The sequence below is a fragment of the Spodoptera frugiperda genome, chromosome 14 (genome assembly GCF_023101765.2).
Source record: "Spodoptera frugiperda isolate SF20-4 chromosome 14, AGI-APGP_CSIRO_Sfru_2.0, whole genome shotgun sequence".
NCBI lineage: Eukaryota > Metazoa > Arthropoda > Insecta > Lepidoptera > Noctuidae > Spodoptera > Spodoptera frugiperda.
The window spans coordinates 7,356,833-7,378,288 of NC_064225.1; the positions used below are offsets into that span (position 1 = coordinate 7,356,833).

General features: G+C 35.8%; 1 protein-coding gene across 2 annotated transcripts in view; it reads left to right on the plus strand.

Annotated features, from left to right (window-relative positions):
• The window catches only part of LOC118279163 (protein Wnt-5b), a 56,450-nt gene that overhangs the window by 28,548 nt on the left and 6,446 nt on the right, over positions 1-21,456 (plus strand). For both annotated transcript variants that reach the window (XM_035598705.2, XM_050698430.1), the window contains exons 3-6: positions 6,542-6,798; positions 9,834-10,014; positions 18,773-18,884; positions 20,963-21,065. In XM_035598705.2, the coding sequence (XP_035454598.2) occupies positions 6,542-6,798; positions 9,834-10,014; positions 18,773-18,884; positions 20,963-21,065 (653 nt within the window). The remainder of the gene's footprint in view (positions 1-6,541; positions 6,799-9,833; positions 10,015-18,772; positions 18,885-20,962; positions 21,066-21,456) is intronic.

Here is a 21,456-nt window from a genome sequence, read left to right on the forward strand (position 1 = left end):
TAATGCTTTATTATTGTTTACCATCTATTCCTAGAGATTTACCAATTAGGTACTTTGTATAACAGATCTACTTATGTTGGTTATTTTTCTCAGAAATAACAATTTAACACGCACGGAGCAACTCTTTGTGTGATCCACAAACCGCACGATGATATTAAGTGGGTGCTAACTGAAAATTCTTATAAAGCCCAATAACACTTGCCTGCTCCACGTAACGAGGTAGTTACAACGTAATAACAATAAAGCGTACAGTTACTGAAATAATTTGTAAGGCCATCTCCGTAATATTTACCTGGGTCAGAAATATGATCATAATCTATTCTGAAACATAATGCTGAAGTTTCTGTTTGTTTGTTTGAACTCGCTAATCTCTGGAACTACTGGTTCAATTTGAAAAATTGTTTTTGTGTTGGATAGAGCGTTTATTCAGGAAGGCTAGAAGCTATCAAACAACACGCTACGGCCAATAGAAGCCGAGCAGAGAGGGTGAAACCGCGCGGGAGTAGTGGTTTTGTTTTTTTTTTTTAAAAAAACCGACTTCAAAAAATAAATATTCCAAAACAAATTAATACCTATGCACTAAAAAGTAAAAGAAATAATTGCGTATGTTTCAACAACTTAACAGATCAACTAACTTTACTAACTCATCACACATATTATAATGTAAGTAGGTACAATTATTGTTATTTCTGGAGTCGGTGTCAGCCAACTAAGATAGGTTTGTTATTTACCTATTATAACAACAAAACATAACAGTTTTACACCAGTTGTAAGTAGGTAGTTAACCACCACTCCGCCCGTGCCGTGCCCGTGCCGTGCTAGTTGTTGGCGTTTCCTAGGCTGACACCGACTCCAAAAATAACAATAATTGTACCTACTTACATTATAATGTGTGTGATGAGTTAGTAAAGTTAGTTGATCTATTAAGTTGTTGAAAAATACGCAATTATTTCTTTTACTTTTTAGTGCATAAGTATTTATTTGTTTTGGAATATTTATTTTTTGAAGTCGGTTTTTTTTTGTTAAAATTGTTTTTTATTTCTTGATTTTTAGTGAATAACTTATTTGAGTATGGGTCGACCTATTAAACGCGCTGCTCATATGAGACAGCGCCGTTTAAATGAATAATATTAATATCTATCCATATTGACGCATAATTACATTATTTTCAAATGTATATTAACCTGATACCCTTACTTATGATTTGTTGAGCCGACAGCTAACAGTAACCTGTTTATAAGCTACATACATAGTCAGTTGTCAAACACACAAACAGATTAGATACCCACATAGGTATACAGTCATGTAACTCAGACAGCACATCAAGCTACCCATCATTCTATACCAGATATGCTACTATCTGTCCTGAATTTTATGGCTACTGAGAAAGATAAGCTAGTATGCATCACTTCAACGTAAACGCAGAGCTCATTCTGCTCATTTTTAAGGAGTTCCCTGGATTATCTTCCACATTTATGGTCAGACATTAAAAACAATTATATGGAACCACACTGCCATCGTACTCTTTCAAACACAAAAAGAATTTCTCAAATCGGACTATAACTGCCAGAGATATGCATTTGTCAAACACAAACAGATTAGGTACCTACATACACATGTAAATCAGACAGCACATCAAGCTACCCTTCATTCTATACCAGATATGCTACTATCTGTCCTGAATTGTATGGTTACTCAGAAAGATAAGCTAAAATACATCACTTAAACTCAAACGCCGAGCACATTCTGTTCATTTTTGAGGAGTTCCCTGGATTATCTTCCACATTTATGGTCAGACTTTAAAAAAAATTATATGGGACCACACGGACATCGTACTCTTTCAAATACAAAAAGAATTTCTCAAATCGGTCTATAACTGCCGGAGATATCGATTAACATACATAAAAAAAAAAATACGGTCGAATTGAGTACCTCCTTCTTTTTTGAAGTCGGTTAAAAAGGAGTAGTGGTTCTGAAATATAATACTGAAGAATTTCAGAAAAAACATTAGTTCGTGCTAGTGACGGTAGAGTTCACTACTTGTACACTATACATTTGTCACCACCCTTACATTTACCGCGGATGTTCATTTGACAGACCCCGGGCCGTAGCAGCCTTCCAAGAAGCGAAGAGTGGCGATTATAACAGACTCTTTAAATGTGTAGTCTAGCAGACAGGTAGACTGCTACGGGCTATTAAATATTTTATTTTTTCTTGACGTCGAATAATGAATTTATTTTCCAGACTTTGCACTTGTATAAACACAAACTGTAAGTGCACCTACAGTTTGTGTGTTGTGAACTACCTAGTTGGAGTTGTGAACTACCTAGCGGGTTTACCGGGGCTCCGGCTTGAAACGCAGGAGTAGGATCGGGGTGGTTTTTAGTCAGTAAGAGTCTGACACTCCCTCTCGCCTCGTCTAAGGCGGGAGAAGTAATTGGATGATATTCCCCCTTTAAAAAAAAGGTAGGAAGGAAAATTTCTTATCTGTACCAGTTTTCTAAATTAAAATACTTCCTGGTTCAAACAATAGATACATTGGTCCTTGCATACAAAAAATATTTATTTAGTTTCGTAATGCAGTGACAGATTTATCTTGACATTCTTGACGTCTGTCGAGAAGTGTGAAGGATTAAGCCGTATTTACATTTGTAGGCCCTTCTGCTTACATACCTACATGTAAACGCATGTTAATAATGTTGTTAACAAAACATTAGCAGTATAATATGGCACTACTATATCACATCAAGTGTGGGAGAGCCATGCTTCGGCACGAATGGGCCGGCTCAACCGGAGTGATATCACGGCCTCACAGAACACCAACGTGAAACAACGCTTACATTGTATTTCGTTGTGCGAGTGAGGTTACCGGAGGCCCAATTATGATCCTTTCCAATCTTCCCAATTCCCGATTCCTAAACAAACATTAAATTCCTAACTCCAAAAGGCCGCTAACGCACTTGTAACTCCTCTGATGGTAATCCGTCTGCTCGTTTACCGGCTTCTACCATAAAAAAGTTGTACTTCTTTTTGAACTTATTTCTTCAAGGAAGCCTGTAAATGCGTGATGCTTCACATAAGTATGAATGATACACAGTCTGCACACGTGAGCTATCACACTCTGATGAATCATTTCATAACAAAAGATAAGCGAAATAACAAGTCGTTATCTGTTGAGAAAAACCCCCGACACAAAAACTTAATGTCCCTTTAAAAAGTTAAAAATAATAAAAGAAACTTAATCTTAAAGTACCTAAGAATGTACTAATAATTCTAAAAAAAAATACGTCGCGTTGGGGGACCGCTCCGAATTATTTCTTACTTATCTACGATTTTTCCATAAGTATCACATGCTTGGTGTTAACATTTAATATTAATATTAATGTTTAATTAATCTGGATTGTAATATTGATAGTAATTTTTATTTGACTAATAATTTCGATTTTAATTCTTGATTGTTGCTTTGTTTTGATTTTAATTTTGATTTATGATTGTTGTTTTGATTGTGATTTTGAATTCGATTTTGTTTTGGTTTTTAATTTTTTTAATGTTTCGATGTGACTCTAATTATTTTCCTATTGTAGATAAATTATGGTTTTTGTATGTTTTACATCTCTATGTTAGTATATTAGGCTTTATTTGTATGTGCTTGTGGCACATCTTATTTGTTCATGGGGCATGCGGTGCTAACCTGTAATAAATTGTTACACTAACCTAAGATATTACATAATTACTTTAATTGTTATCAGTGTAAACAATTGTTGGTTGGCCAATAAACAAAAATAAAAAATAAAAAAAACATTAAAGTAAATTGATGTTTAAGTACTTAACTATAACGCAGAAAATAGAAATATAGCGGCGCGGGCGGCGGTGTGCAGTCCGTATTCATGCGGTCCCCCAACGCGATGTATTTTTTTTTAGAATTATTAGTACATTCTTAGGTACTTTAAGATTAAGTTTCTTTTATTATTTTTTACTTTTTAAAGGGACATTAAGTTTTTGTGTCGGGGGTTTTTTAAATTTTTAATTTAATTTTTTATTTTATACTTTTTATAGGTAGGTTAAGTTAAGTTAGGCTTAGTATATAACATATACTTACTATAATTTCGATTCTTGTTAAGGTAAAGATTACATCTAAGGTCAAGCTCGTTCGCTTTTTTTTTTGACTTATTAATTACTAGTTTTTGTTTCTATAAGTAGGCTAAAGATTACATTGGTGCAAGATTTTTGGTCGATAAATTAAAAATTTTATATTTTTCTTATTAAATTTTTAATTTAATTTTTTTTTTAATTTTTAATTTAATTTTTTTTATTTTTAATTAATTTTTTTATTTTTGTTAATACGAAAAAATTATATCTTTCAATATCTTCTTTCAGTGCGGTTTAATCTGAGACCCCATCCCAGTATATTTGCAGACCTTCGGCTAATCTCCCTACTTTCACCGCCCATAACTTTAAAACGGCTTAACCGATTTTCATCAAACATGTCTAAGAACACTCGCACATATGTCCCCTTTCATACGAAAAAAACTAAATTGAAATCTCTGCATCCGTTCGGGAGTTATGATGCCACAGACAGACAGACAGACAGACACGTGAAACTTATAACACCCCTCTTTTTGCGTCGGGGTTAAAAATATGTAACGTGACGTCACATTGAAACCTGATCTAGAATTGAATTATAGAGACTGGAACATTGAAATTTATCGCAGTTTTCTTACAAAAAACGCAGAAAGTGCTCAATTAAACCTGAGCCTTTTAAACTGCGATCCCCAATCCACTTGGTAACTGATCCTCCTCCTGACTCCGCTTATGTAACTGTGGCTCATATCATCAATAGTCTTGTAGCAAACTGCTACGGATTTTTAAAGATACGATGCCGATGTTGTCGAATAAAGCCAAGAATTTCAATCCGATATTGAGAAAAAACAGACAGACAAATAAACACATAACGACGCAATGATCCCATTGATGGAACCATTGCTACAATTGAGCAATTGAACATTGCTATATGGCATAGAAATATAAAATCTAAATAATTCTAAATTACAACAATAATAAATACCTACCTAAATAAATTGCACGTCTCTAGTGCACAAATAACAATTCAGTTTGACGTATTTTCCTCGTATTGTTATGGAAATATCAAATGTGACTATTATTTGTTCCTACTAGCACATTGCGGGATGTATTTGTTGCATAGGTATTTATTTAAAACAATGATTATATTGGAATAGTTTCCAGTAACTGTTGATTTATTCATAAAAATCACATCAAAACACAATTTTCTACATACTTCTTCTACAGGGATATCCGAAGATATCCCATACTTCTTCTACAAGAACATACATATACAATATACATACGTACGGGAGATGATCTTTTTGCAATACGAGACCATATTCATATACTTCACGAGTACCTACTTACACTGCAGCTGATCCAATCCAACATTTCGTTAAAAACTGCTATTCTATTATATAAAAACTAGCGGACCCGACAGACGTTGTCCTGTCTACACGTCTTTAATTTGAAAATTTTAAACTTTTTTTAATAAGCTTAAACATTCTGGACCTTTTTGATGAAAATTGTTATTCAAATGTTATGACAATATCTAACGTCATTAATATTTGACACTGCGATGGTAGCGCCGTCTGTCGGATTCAATGTAAAACATTCCAAAATCAACAACTACTGAAAAATTAAAAAATAATCAAAAAATCATTGTCCAGCGGACAAAATTGTGAATCTAAACCATTCTCAGATCCTCTTGAATACACACAAAAAGTTTCATCAAAATCGGTCTAGTCGTTTAAGAGGAGTTCAGTGACATACACACGTACAGAAGAATTATATATATAAAGATAAGTCGGGTTTTCTTCCTAAAGCTATATAACTCCAGAACGCACGAACCGATTTCCACGGTTTTGCATTCGTTGGAAAGGTCTCAGGTTAATGCTCGGAAAATTCAGGAAAAAATCAAAAGAAAAGCAGGAAAACAGGGAAAATCATTGGTGGCGAAACGGAGTTCGCCGAGTTTGTTAGTTCTCTATAGGCAACCGGACATAACTACAGACACCATGGCTATCGCATGATATATGGGTTTTGTTTTTCCACGATATAAGGCACATAATATGTTTACCGGTATAAGATATGGAAGATGAAATCGTAACATTAAATGACAATTAGAAGAATACAATTTTCTGAGGAGTCATTTGAGAAATCAATGCTGCAGGTAGCTTAAGATGCAGTACATAAATGTCTACTTTAAAGTTGAATAAAAAACCACTTTTCCTAATAAAAAAAAAAGTGTTGACATTCACATCAATGACTGTCGATATTTTTCTTTGCGGGATCCAAGACAATCATTCATGTCCCTGGGACGTTTCATTGTTGTATCTACTGTAGATCCGGTCTTACAGGAGTTGCAACGGTTTCGAAAGTAGTGGCGGGCTCGTCCCTTAAAAAAAGTCACATCAATGAGCCAATCGTATTAGTCTTGAAAGTTACAATAATCTAACCCTGCAATTTCTTCTTACAGCAACATGGGCCTCCTAGAATTCGAGAAATGGTCGAACCAGCCGGACCTTTTCAAAGAGAAGTCTCGGTTTTGCGCCAGACTCCGTGGCCTGACGCCGGGCCAGCGTCGAGTGTGCCGACGCCACAAAGACCATATGCCAGTAGTCAGTTCTGGAGTGAAGCAGGGAATCTCTGAATGCCAGTACCAATTCCAAGGTAGAAGGTGGAACTGCACTGTGACGGAGGATGAGACTGTTTTCGGACCCTTGACTTTGATTGGTAAGTGAGAAATTAGTATTACGTACTTTTTTTTATAAAACACGCCGGCAATCGAGCAAGCGTATTAGCTGATGGTAAGCAATCAATTCTCAATTCAATTCTCAATTCTTTATTGCTTGCCATAATGTATTACAGGTTGTTAGTATATAGATATTAGTCACAATTATGGACCCTGTCGGGCACAGCAAAATAATACCTAGTAGGAGAGAGGCGTTACAAGTGCGTTACCGGCTTTTTGGGAGTTAGGAATTTAAGGGTTGTTGTTCGGGAATCGGGGATGGGGAAGATTGGGAAGGTGGGAATTGGGCCTCCGGTAACCTCACTCACACAACGAAACACAACGCAAGCGTTGTTTCACGTCGGTTTTTTGTGAGGCCGTGGTATTACTCCGGTTGAGCCAACCCATTCGTGCCGAAGCATGGCTCTCCCACACTTAGATGTTTTGTGATATTTTATACTCAGATACAATACGTATGAGGGTGCTTTTCCACTAGAGATGTGCTATGTAGCTATGCTGCGAAGATGTAATAGCTAAGCTGTGAAACTATGTGACCGTTTTCATTGATATTAAGCTATGTAGATGTGCGAGGGAGATGCGCAGCTCAAGTATGCGATGAATCGATAGTAGGGAAGCATCTTTCCATATATAAAAAAAATTCACCAGTGCTAAGCTAAGTGTATCAATGAATATGATTGGTGGAAGCCAAACGCATCCACAGGAACGTAGCATAGCACATCTCTGGTGGAAAAGCACCCTGAGATGGACAACCATAAAATAAATCATTGCATAGAATTTTTCAGAAAATTCTTTCTTCATTTTCATATAATCGCAACGGTATTTTTCTTCAGGCATATAACTGTGTATCTATTTCCAATAAAACTTGGTTAGCAAGGTCACCGAGCCAGACCAGTCTATGTATCAAGATAAACATAGAAATAAATTCTCTTTTATACAGAAACAAAAGAAATTGACATAGGACGTAATAAAAACATCGTAAAAACAATTTTGAGGCTCCACGCGCGACCGTCGCAGACACAGAATATTGTTTTAGCCAACGTTATGTATTATATTGCTGTACTTCTCTTATATATTCTGCTATAAAGGGCAACGACTATTATTTCGTTTTATGCTTACACTAGCTTTTGCCCGCGACTTCGTCCGCGTGGTTGTGTTAGTGGTTGGTGGTCAAAATTAAAACGCCTTCTACCCTTTTTATTTGCTATATAAAAAGTAGCCTATGTTTTTTCGTTCCCCGTTAAGTGTCTAAATACAAAGTTTCGCTGTTACGTCTTTAAAACTGACGAATTTCCATAAGACCATTCATCCCTTATTTTTACCCATTCTCCCCTATTTTTTTGCAATAAAAAGTAGTCTATGTTGTTCTTCAGGGTCTATTCTATCTAAATGAAAAATGTTCGGTTTACTGGTTTAGGCGTAACGGCGTAAGCGTAACAGACAGACAGACAGAGTTACTTTCGCATTTATAATATGAAATATGAGCCGCGCGGGTACCTTACTCATAGATCTAAACACCCCTCTCCCGCACGCGCACCCCTGGCCTTGGCGACCGCAACGGGCCGTGCAACAGAAATCGTAATACCTATTTTAATTTCACCACAACTTCAAAACCAAACGTCCAATTTTAATCATTCAAAGACCAAATATTATCAACATAAACTGTACTTATTGATGAAATAATTTATCTTGATAAGGATTAATAGCATAAGTAAAATAAACGCGTTTAAATGTAGTCCAAAAAATATCAAGATTTTTAAATAAAAATGTGGTTGTTGTGCCTCACTCGACATAGATAGGTATAGTGTGTCGCGGACTTTTTTGTAGATATTTATAATATCTACAATTAATTATAACATTTTATGGTTCTATCTTTTGTAGTTTAGGCAGCGTGCGCAAAATAAGTAACTTCTTTGGTTGATTTTTTTCAGTTTGTGTCCGAAAAATCAAAATATCTTACGGAACCCTATTTTTTTCCAAAATAAAATATAGCCTATGTTACTCGTGGATAATGTAGCTTTCGAATGGTGAAAGATTTTTTAAAATCGGTCCAGTAGTTTTTGAGCCTATTCATTACAACCAAACAAACAAACAAACAAACAAACAAAGTTTTCCTCTTTATAATATTAGTGTAGATTTATTTCATTTCAATATTGTGATTTATATTCTTCAAGAGAGGTCTACGCATTGTAGGCATAACTTTCAAAGCCTTTATTCCTCAGACTCTTTAAAAATTATTGATGAAAAATCCAATTTTACTTTGCCCGGCCTTCGTAAAGTACTTAATAAAATGCTGCCAGTCAACAGACATTTAAGATTCAAAAGTTTCTGACACCCCTATTTCATAGTATACACTGTATAAAGTTTTCAAACCCCCTCTATTTTTGATAGTGATCACACACAGCTACGCAAAACCAGTATAAACCGACCGTTGGAAGTGCGGAATGATCGTACGAAGCGAGACCATGATAAACCGGTTTTGTATAGCTTGATGTGTCGTTGTGTGTACATAGTACACTTGTTTTGTTCTTAACGCGAACTGTTCAACTGTTCTACGTGAATGCTCGAACTGTACCAGTACTCTAATGTAGTTGAGCTCTAAATCTTTTCTGGAAGACATGTAGGACAGTTAGTGATATATGGCGACATGGCTGCTGTTCCCACCGTCCTAACTGTGCTAGATAGAAAATATATTCTAGTCTAGGGAAAATTCGAACACTATCGGAGGCCGTCTAAAAGATATTTGTTAGAAGAGTTTACGTAGAACAGAAATATTAGGGAGTAATTTTTTTTGCTGTTTGTATAGGGTTACATTTTACGAAATTTTAGAAAAAGTAATTACTCAAACTATTAAATTGCTTTGATTATCTTTAACTCTGTCATGGGAAAATATAGCCCAAACAAATAAAAATAATAGAAAAATACCGCATCGAAAACCGTGGATATCACAGTTTCCATTTGATTCGTATGTACCAGCACTCCATAAAATGTAATAGGTAACATTATGTATTTTCCTCAGCATCGAGAGAAACGGCTTTCACACACGCGATCACGTCGGCCGGGGTGTCGCTCTCCGTGTCCCGGGCTTGCCGCGACGGGCGTCTGTCAAGTTGTAGTTGTAGCCGCGCCGCCAGGCCACGGAACCTACACTCCGAATGGGTGTGGGGAGGATGTGGCGACAACCTCGAGTATGGCTACAAGTAAGTATGTGTTCCTGGTACTTGTGCGGTGACAAAGTTAGTCAACCACCTGCGTGTGTTGTGTTTACAGTGACAATTACATGTGTGCGGGAGTGAGGGAGACGTTAATTAACTTACTCATGTATCGTCTCTGGATACCTGAACTTTTAATAATAATTTAACAAATTCAACAATTTATTTCCATTTAGGTATTGATAACATAGGAAATAAATAAAAAATAATGTAGGTAAATAAAAACAAAGCTACATAGTTATTATAATAATCCTAACAATAGAATAACGAATCACAAGAACAAAAGAAAATTAGCTCCCAAACTATAAATTCTACAATACTAACATCTTCTATCCTATGTTACCCTGGTGCTTACTACTATATTCTACTACAACTAGAACCTTGAATTCTAGTTGTAGAATTCTATACGATACCACTTGTACGCTTATGTTACCCTGTGCGAAAATTATTATTTTATTTAAATATCCTTCCCCTGAGTTCGTCCCCTAATCCCTGACCTACAGCAATGTCGCTAAACCTCTTCGCCTAGTATGATCGCCTGGTACTTTTCCCCCACTTTATCGAAAATTTTCCCCGCGGAAAATTAACGGGTCGAACAAATGGTACGATCGATGAAGGTTTCAGCCGGCTTGGCCTCTACCTGGCCGAAAAACAAAAGAAAATATTATATTTTTTCAATATTGATTTTTATATGAAGTAAAATACCTCTATACTTTATTTGAAAATCAATTTAACGACAGTAAAAACAATCGTCAATAAACAAAAGACATAACTATAAAAAATAAGTTTCCACCTGAAACATCTGCGATCAATTAAAACCCTCATTCAATGGCCACCTTTTCAGTCTCTTCTCACCTGAAAGCTTCAGGTAGAACTCACCTGTTTCACGGCACACCTGAATACTAGGAGAGCAACACTGAAGCGAAGGTAGCTTTACCTGAATTGTCGCCCTCATACAATAGGGAGCGGCAACACGGAGAATTTTCACCTGTAGAGACATGGGGTAGAAAAGTATTCACACAGAGACATTATTGGTGTGAGTGAGGGTTCATTTTCCCTACTTCCCCTTTATGCCAGAAAAGGACGGTATTTAATAGCTCCATCTCCTTCCCGCTTTAAACTCACCTCTACGGTTTCGGGTGAGTTATAAAGGTGAACGAGATTTGTAATGGTGTGTGTGCACCTGAAATTCACGTGAAAAGGTGTGTGTTTTACTCCTGTGACGTTCTTATGTCCTAGTATCAAGGTGAGATGTAAGACAGGTGAAAAATTTACCTGTTCTTTCAGGCGTGAGTTTTTCTTACCTGCCCCCGGTGCGTGGTGCCATTATCCTACTTGACAATATTTACATTTAGATTTTTTTATAATTTCAGAACTGTACAATTTTATTCTAAACAAAAATATTATTATTCGTACTTATGAAAACAAAAAAATATCTATAGATAAGCGCTACCTCTTGGATTAATTATTTTAGATTAGAATTAACAATTAGTTAATTAATTCTCCTAATTAAGTGGTTATCAAAAAAGTCATTATGTGTTTTTGAATTGAAAGAATAAAACACGCGTATGTGAACAGTAATTAATGTTGAAGTTACACAGTTAGCTAAGTACTTAACTAAACATGTGGGAGGAAGGAAAAAGGTTCCGTTCGTTAATCAGCTGTCAGCCGGGCTTCACGGGTGTCAAACCATGGCTAAAGACAGGTCGGGTACTAGGCGCACATAAATTCACTGGAGTTCGCGGTACGAACGACGTAGTGTAGCTGCGTAGCCCGTAGTACGTAGCCCGCACCGTATCGCCATTCATGCTACAACTACTACGTACTACGGCTACGATTACTACGCGGTTCGCAAAAATGCATTTGACTTCAAGTGATCGAATTAATGTAGGTAAGCTGACATAAATAATAACAAGATGTATGAGTATAAAATGAAACTGTTTCTAAAAATGTTTAAAGTCGAAATGTATTATCAAATTAAGTAATCTTATCATAGCTGTAGATCAAAATCAAAAATCAAAATCAAAATCAAAAATGCTTTATTTCGTTAATACACGATTTTACAGTGTTATACAGTGGGTGGCGTCTCCTTTTAAGCATATATATGCCTGTGCCAGGAGGCGCCGCTCTTTTATATCTTACAGTTTTAATATAATTAATTAATAACTTAAAACTAGTTAATTTTAATATTTGGTATGTGTGTGTGTGTGTGTGTGTTTGTGTGTGTGTGTGTATGTGTGTGTGTGTGTGTGTGTGTGTGTGTGTGTGTGTGTGTGTGTGTGTGTGTGTGTGTGTGTGTGTTCACATTACATTCAACAAAAGATTTTCCACTTCATCAGCTAAACTTGCTAATTCATTTTATCAGTAGCGATTTACAATCTTTAAGTAGTTTGGTATGTATGTCTATATATTTATTTATTTTGTTGTATAAGTTAGATGAGCGTTTGTCGTACTGAATTTTAGCGAATTCTGTTTTTACAAAAGGTATACAGGCAACGTTGTTTTTTTTCTTCTTCTGGCTGATATATCGGAAGATAATGGTATGGTTTTATGTTTTTTTAGTACTAAGTGTATGATATATAATTTAAGAACTGATAATAAATTGCAAATTTGGTATAGCTCATAAGTGGGAAAAGTCCTTTTTTTGAAGTACATTACTTTTATTAATGTCCGTTGCGCTCTTTCAAGGTCAAGAAAACGTGTTTTTCGGGCTCCTCCCCAAATGGGGATACAATAGATAATCACTGATTGAACCAGCGAGATATATACATCATTAAGAAGATTTCTAGATATACCACTCCTTGGGACTATGTGTCGTAAGGTTTTAAAGATCCAAACAAATTTACGTATTCTCGCGGAGAGTTTTTCGATTTGAGGATACCAGGACAAGCTTTGGTCCAGTGTTATACCTAAGTACTTCACTTGGTTAACTTTATTGATTTTTGGACAGTTACAGTGATGATCAATCGCACTCCCACACTCATGTATTTTTATATTAAAATCAAGTTCTGGTTGAACGTTTTTATATATTGAGAAGCATATGTAGTTCGTTTTGTTTGTATTTAACGTAAGAAGATTAGTTTTTAGCCATGAAGCTACTTGTATCATACCTTTTTCTGAGTTTAGTTTGGTTTCAGCCCAAGTTGTGCCAGTGAAAACGATAGCTGTGTCATCGGCGTACGAAAAGATTTTTCCTTTGTTGAGTGTCATATTACATAAGTCGTTTAGATATATCAGGAATAAGGTAGGACCCAGGACGCTTCCTTGAGGCACGCCGCATGTCACGTCAACATCCTCACTAACAAAATTATCTAACTTGACCTGCTGCTTTCTATTTGTCAAATAATCGGAAAATATAGATAGTTGAGTATCTCTAATACCAATCTTTTCTAATTTTTGGACGAGAATGGGAATGGAAACCGTGTCAAAGGCCTTTTTTAGGTCTATAAAGACCGTTAAGCACCTAGTTCCTTTATCGAGTTCTTTTACGAGTAATGTAGTTAAAGACGTGACGGCGTCTTCTGTAGATACGCCGCGTCTAAAGCCAAATTGTGATGGAGATAAGATGTTGTTAGTTTGAAGGTAGTTTATTAACCTGGAATTAAGAATTTTCTCTAATATTTTTGCTATAACAGGAATAACGGAGATAGGCCTGTAATTGTTAACGTCATCTTCTTGCCCACCCTTGTATATGGGGGTTATTATTGATTTCTTTAGCAAATTAGGGAACGTGCCTTGTTTAAAACAAAGATTAACTATATGCGTTATGATTGGAATTATTTCATATTTTACATGTTTAAGGTACCTAGTGGATATATTATCCCATCCTGGGGCGCTATCTGGTTTTAAAGAGTTAAGTACGCAATTTACTTCATCGATGTCTGTATCCAGTAATACGAAGGATTTAGAGAAACTGGGCAAGGAACGTAGGTATAGATTTAATTCATTCTGGGTTACGGTTTGTTGAATATCTTTCGCTAATTGGTTACCAATATTTGCAAAGTATTGATTTATATAGTTGGCTGATTCTATAGGTGATGTTTTTAAATTTGTTAATGCAGAATTAGTTTTCGTAGATTTATTTGTATATGTAATATTTTTCAGGTTTTTCCAGAGAAGTTTGTTGTTATTTAAAGATTTACTAAGTAGGTTTCTTTCATATTTTCTTTTTAGTTTTTTAATGAGGTTGTTGCAATGATTCCTGTAACGAGCATATGTTATTTTATTTATTATATTATGAGGATCATCTCGAGACTGTTTTTGGAGCTTATTACGATTTCTTATACATCTTAGTATGCCTTCTGTTATCCAGGGCTTAATAATTCGTTTACTTTTAGGGATCGTGTGAGAAGTGGTGTTTAGTTTTAGTGACTCAACAAGATATTGTATCAAGCGTTCCGTAACGTCATTAGGGTTTTCACAAAAAAGTAACGTTGATAAGTTTTTATTTTTTAGATATTGTAAGGCACTCTCAAAGTCTATTTTAGTAATGTGTTTAGGTGAAGGTTGGAAATGTTTTATTTTAGATAACGATAGAAAGGTTGTGCGGTGGTCTGTAATAGTAGTGCGAAGGATGGCAATAAAGGCAGTATGCCTTTTCCTATTTATTTTTAACATAAAGTGATCCAGACAACTTGATTCCCTTGTACTTAAAGTGTGACCTGAGAGAATACCATGACCCGATAGCATATTCAAATAAGAAGTTCTGTTATTTAATTCATATGTTTGTTCAGTGTGTTTAGGTTTTAAGTTAATATTAATGTCACCAGCAACAACCACGTTTCTTTTTTCAGAATTTAAGTTATCTAGATGGTGTGCCAATGAATTTATAAATGGTTCCGCGTTGGTATTTGATGGTGAACGATATATTCCTAAAATTATGTTGTTTAAGATATTTATTTGTAGGCATGTTGCGTGACTTAAACTTAGTTCTGTGACACTGGCTTTTAGGGTGTCCTTGATATATGCAACCACGCCATCATTTTGGTTTAGTTGACGAGTTGTAACATATGAGTGGTAGTTGGTTAAGGTCGGTATAGGTTTATTTGGATCGAGTCGGCATTCAGTCAGGATAATAACGTCTGTTTCAAAGTTAAAGCAAGACATGTTAGCTATGAGGTCGTCGAAATTGCAATGTATGCTTCTAATATTTTGGGAAATTATGGTTAGGTCGCTTTTATTTATATTAATGTTGACGGCTAGGTCACCACAATCACATTCTATCGATCTTGCAATACTTAAATTGTCGATATCATTTAAGGTTTGTATTATATCACCCATAATTAGTTGTTATAAAGTACACGGTACATTTTTGGATCAGGGTTTTTTGATGTTTTATATAAGGTATTTGAAGCCATAAGAAAGTATGCCAATAAGTGTATGAGTTGCTGGAATGTATAATAATTATTTTGAAGAATTTTATTGTTTTGTATATTATTATCAATGAATTTTTTGACATATTTTTGTTGTATCTATATGTTATACTATTTATATTGTTATAATGAATAAGCAAATACTTAATTGTAATGAAGTGTGTGACAGTGTGTGTGTGTGTTTGTTGGTGTATATGAAGAAATAAAAACAACGTAATTTGTATGATTGTAAAGTAGGTGTAACAGACATTACATACCCATTTTGATAAGTACAGAAAATAAGAGAAAATGTGGTTGGACCAGTAGTGATCTTCGATTTGATAATACAGTCATTGGTTAATTATAAGCTGCTGGATCTGTGCTTCGCTTTTGATTAAAATAGTTGGAGAATCGTCTGTAGATTGATACCTACTGTATATTTATTCATTTGCCAGCAAATATTAATGTTAATACATATTTATATGGCAAGCAAAATAAAATTAAGGCACAAAGCGTTTCTTCTTCTCATGAAACGAGTTATGTCTGACGTAGCAACACGTAGCTCCCGTAGACAACCTCCTACGCGGGTGTGCAGTCCTGGGAAGCCTTCACGTGCTGAAAGGGTTAACCGCCGCTGAAAACGAAAGGGTTAGAGCCCGAAAAATTCCGTTTTCTTTTTTCAATAGAAAGCGTGAAAATATTTTAGCAAGAAAGTTGTGAAATTAATTGAACCCCAGCGATTTACAATGCCAAAGGTAGTAAAGAAAATATTATTTGAAAAATGAATGAAAAAAAAATTAAATTGTTGAGCCAATGAACTGCGGCAGTTTAGAACGACTGTTTTTTTTTTCAGTTCAAACGGTTTCAAACACCAGGGCGAAATAAAATAAAAAGGATGGTTGGATCAGCCCGCGTCATAGGCGGCGTGCAAGATTATTTCAACGAAATATTAACAAAAACAAACGATTGTTGTGTTTGTGTCATTTCTGTTATTGTTTTTTAAACGACATTTTCCTAAAAACATGGAATTTTCTGCATATTTCGAGGCACAGTTACCAGGGACCCACAGGATGAAGAATGTTTCACTGTAACTTTGTTTCATCGCGTCACATTTTTTTCGATGGTGAAACGTCACGGTTAGAGGCTGTTTGACTAGGACCACAGATGAATAAGGGGATGTGTAAAATTCGGTAAATAGACGAGAAAAAGGCCTAAGTATTTCTAATGTTGTGTTTAGACGTATTGTTTACAACTACATACGTATAAAATATTAGAACGTAAGTTGATAAACTTTTAACCACATTAGAAAAAAACCAAAATCATTTTTTTTTCTGAAGTACAATTAAAAGTTATCTAATAAATAATACGTATAAAAAATGCATTATTTTGGCGAAAAAGTTTACCTAATTATTAAAAGCAAAAACTAAGCAATTGTGTGTTAAATAGATTTGTTCACATTGACTTGTAAAGTTTTCTATAATAAATCTTATGCGATTTATGTGTGGAGCTTATCGAAGTTTATTCATAGCTTTACGTACATAGTCAAAGAGAGAGGGCCTTCAAACGACGGCCTTCGAAAAAAAAACACGAGGTCCATCTACTAGGAACCCATAAACGCAGCTACATTCTAAACTGTGTTTGTGTTAGTGTGGAAACTCACGGGAAATGCTACATGTACGCATAGGGGGCGGAGTTTCTAACCTCACACGTAGACACATTGAGTTTCCACCAGAGGTGGAGCTTTTTTAACTTTTTTTATAAAGAACACTTTAAAAAAGCTTTTCCGATTTGTCTGTTTGAATTTTCTCTACCAAGGTAACATGGACCGAAGTAGCTGAAGAATGTTCGGCATGCAGCCAGCCACGAAGAAATGTGTGCTATGTACGAGGTCTCGGCTTCATAAAGAAGATTTTCCCGCATTCGAGTATTTTTCTGACTAGGCGAGCAGAAGGGGGCGGACGTCGTGAAGAATTCGTGGAACGCGTGGCATGCTTGAAAATCTCGCAAAGACTACGTCACGGATTTCGGCAATTTTACAATTTTCGCTGTATTAAATATTTGAGGTTATGAAAAATATTTCTCGTATGTGGTGTAAGATCCATGAAAGAGTAAAATATCTCCATGAAACTCATCTATTTAGCCTTTGATTAAATGTGTGATTAAAATTCATTAGGAAAATAAATTAAATTTTCCGAATCATACATTTTCGATTAGGATACCGTACTTCTCAGTCGCGGATTCCAAACCTACTGGATAAACCCGGATATAACCCGGGTTTAGCGGGTTACGGGCGCTTAAGCCCGATAACTTGTACTAGGATAGCATAAGCTTGAGAAAGAGTTAATCCGGACCCCTCCACAATCCCGAACCGAAGGGAAAATCTTACGAACTTATAAAAATAAACTAACACTTTTAGATGATCTTACCACTATACAAAATGGAGATTATGAATACAGGTAAGTGATACAATGCTATATTAATTGGCAAACTGTCGATTTTGAGTGTACGTCTAAATTAATTCTTTGAACTTTTCAAAACTAAACAGCGACTTCATAACACATTGCTCCTCCCGAATGGCTACGAAGCTATATCATTTAATGAAACGCGCAATGTACTGCATAGTGCTGACCAAATATCCCGGTACCAGGAGCACAAATCTAACCCTCCGACTTTCCACCCCTAACTATAAACAACCATTCAACATTACACCTTATGCGCATTACATAAGATTCACTATTTAAAAGACAAGCGAAACGATCAATATAAAAGTCATAGCTTTTCCGTAGCGGTGGGCGTGGCGGAGGGATGTTACCCTGAAATATATCTATCTCTTTTCTTCATTAATATCCCTTTCACACATTTTCCGGAGCTTTTATAGTACTAGGAGCCAAGAAAAGTTTGGTCTTACTGTAACTTTGTACGGTGTGTAAAGTTGACGTGACATTTGATTTATGTGACATCACATGGGCGGTATCAGGGTTTGATAAACGCATACTTTGAAGTAGTTTCTGTTTCTTTACCAAGTATGCACTCTACCTGTGAAAACTTTTGTCAAATATGCAGATTTATTGTTAGTTTGTTTTAGGAGTACCTAAGATGCTCTTATCTTTGGTCCACACGAATCTGAAATAAATGCATTGACTGCCAACAGAAAAAAAAATCCTCCGCTAACGTCTTAGTCGCCAGTGACCCCCATAGCGTTTACGTGTTATTGTGACTGTGTGTTATTCGGACTGCGCCGGGTTTTCGGCTCGAAAAGCAGGAGTAGAAACGAAGTGGTTTTTAGTCAATAAGAGTTTGACACTTCCTCTCGCCCAAGCCGGGAGAACTCAATGGATGATTTTCCTTAAAGAAAACTGCAATAAATGCTTTAACTGGGAATGTAATTTTGACAGGTTTACAGAAGTGTTCGTGGACATCAGAGAACGGGAGCGCAAAGTGAAGAGAGGCAGTCGGGAGCAGGGCAGGCAGCTTATGAACAGGCATAACAATGAGGCTGGCAGGCGGGTGAGTACCTCAACACAATCTATATATTAATACGTGATGCAAAAACTTTGGACCCCTTTTTACGAAAATTGCGCGGACGTAGGAGCATAAAATTTGGTACACTTATAGTTTATGTGTAGGAGAAGTACAGAACGCTAATATTTTTCAATAATAATACTTATAAAGTACATTAAATCAATAAATAAAACGTTACACACACATGCATAGTATCTGATCGTATTTGACAAAACATCAAAATTGACAGACATTGCGATGATATTCTCACGTCTCATATGAAAAGAGGTTTTTCATTGAAGGAGGTTTGGTTATTCATAATGCGTTATAAAAGAGTTTGTTTGAGTTTGAGTTAAATAAAAATTATCCTTGAACGTATGTTAAGTGGTATTGTAAATTAAATCGTATATGGTCGAATTTCGGCCACTAGGCGACCACTAGTATATATTAATACGTGATGCAAAAACTTTGGACCCCTTTTTACGAAAATTGCGCGGACGTAGGAGCATAAAATTTGGTACACTTATAGTTTATGTGTAGGAGAAGTGCAGAACGCTAATATTTTTCGAAAAAAATGCTTATAAAGTACATTAAATCAGTATCAATCAGTAGTTTATGTGTTAAAGTATAACAAACAAGCAGTCTAAACTTGGCATTTATAAGTTAGGATTAAGTTTAGCTTACAAAGGATTAAGTTGCAAAGTATGTCACATAGCTGTATCCCTCCAGTGCGAGTAGAAACTCGTATCGTATTTGTATTAAAATATTTAAGTTGACAGTAATACCGAATTTAATATTTTCATACATTTGACGTCATTCTATTACTGCTAAAGATTTTATTGGTGTATGTTTTTAGCTACTAAACTACTGGTCAGATTTAAATGAAATTTTGCATGTAGATAGACTATGGAATGAATTAAGAATATGTGGATACATAGACAACAGAAATACATTATCTATGATTTGTTATAGTCTTATAATATTACGATTCATGATCATGAGATATATAGCCTGCAAACAGCCAGACAGATGATCAACGGAATCTTTAATATTGAGGTCCCATTTTTAAGAAACCTTAAAATTTGTGGGTCTGTAAAATTGATATTGTTATTAATTGCCCTTTGATAAAAATTGTTGGCTATATCTAAAGTAGCCATGCGAGTAAAACCGCACGACAAAACGAGTTGGTCCAATAAAGTGTGTACGACATAAAGCCTCGATTACAACGGCTGAGCCATTCGTTGTATAGACAGCTTTATGTCAAACCATAATTGCACAGTTTACTGCCATTTTACTGTCTAACAATATTCAACCGACAATAAGGTTTCTATGGCATTTTTATTCATATCTCTCTCTAAGCAATACTCGTAAACTTGCAGTGGGTATTAGGAGCACAGAAATGAATAGTAGGTACGTACTTGTTTGTTATGATACAAGGAATTGCGAATACACGTGTTATTGCCGACATAAACGGATATTATTGAATGCTTTCATTTTAGTGGTTTTATCTGATTTCTCTACGCTTTATAGCAGAATAGTATACATTTTTTGCAGAGTAATTTTTGCTTTTCCACCAGACATGTGCTATGTAATAATTAAGCTATGATTCTATGTGAGCGTTTCCACCGATACTAAGCTATGTAGCTGCACGAGGAAGATGCGCAGTTCAAGTATGCGATGTATCGATAGTAGGGAAGCCATCCATAGCACGCATCGTTCCATATAAAAACATAGCTTAGCTGAGTTCGCGTCCGCCATTGCAAGCTATAATGTGTACCAATGAATATGATTGATGGAAGCCAAACGCATTCACAGCAACGTAGCATAGCACATCTCTGGTGGAAAAGCACCAAAAGACAGGGACTGGGCAACAGAGCTATCTGATAAACCTGAACCTTTTAACTGCGATCTCCAACCTGCCTGCCGAACGCAGAAATTACGGATTAATTAGCATATCATCATTAACTGTCGTACTCAGAGACATTTAATGATTACTTAAACTATTCCTTAATAAAGATTTTGTTCCGAAAACAATAACTAAGGACTGGACTACCAAATGTATCATGTGTGTTGTTTGTTCCCAGGCGGTGATAGCGAAGTCCCGTGTGACGTGCAAATGTCACGGCGTCTCGGGCTCCTGCAGCCTCATCACATGCTGGCAACAGCTGCCCACCTTCAGGGAGATTGGTGAGTGTTCCTTCGAACCGTACCTATGTATGTTTATGTAACAGGGTAATTGTAGAATTACCCTTAGTACGGGTTTGCTTTACATTTAAAGTAATCGAAACGAGAGCGCGTTCTGCGCCGTGATTGGCCGGTGTGAATGAACTAACCAATCACAGCGCCAAACGCTTCTTGTTAAACGTAAAGCAAATCGTGCTAAATGAACTACAGTTCCATGGGGTAGATACATTTTGCTTTACATTTTATGGTCGAAGTTAATAACTAATCTCAATCGAAAGTATTTGGATTAAGATTGATTTCAGAGCACAACTAGGGTACATTGCTTTCATAAAGGAAATAAATATCAGCATTTTTTTTTTCTTTCATTCCTATCTCAAGGTAGCGTAGTACCAGG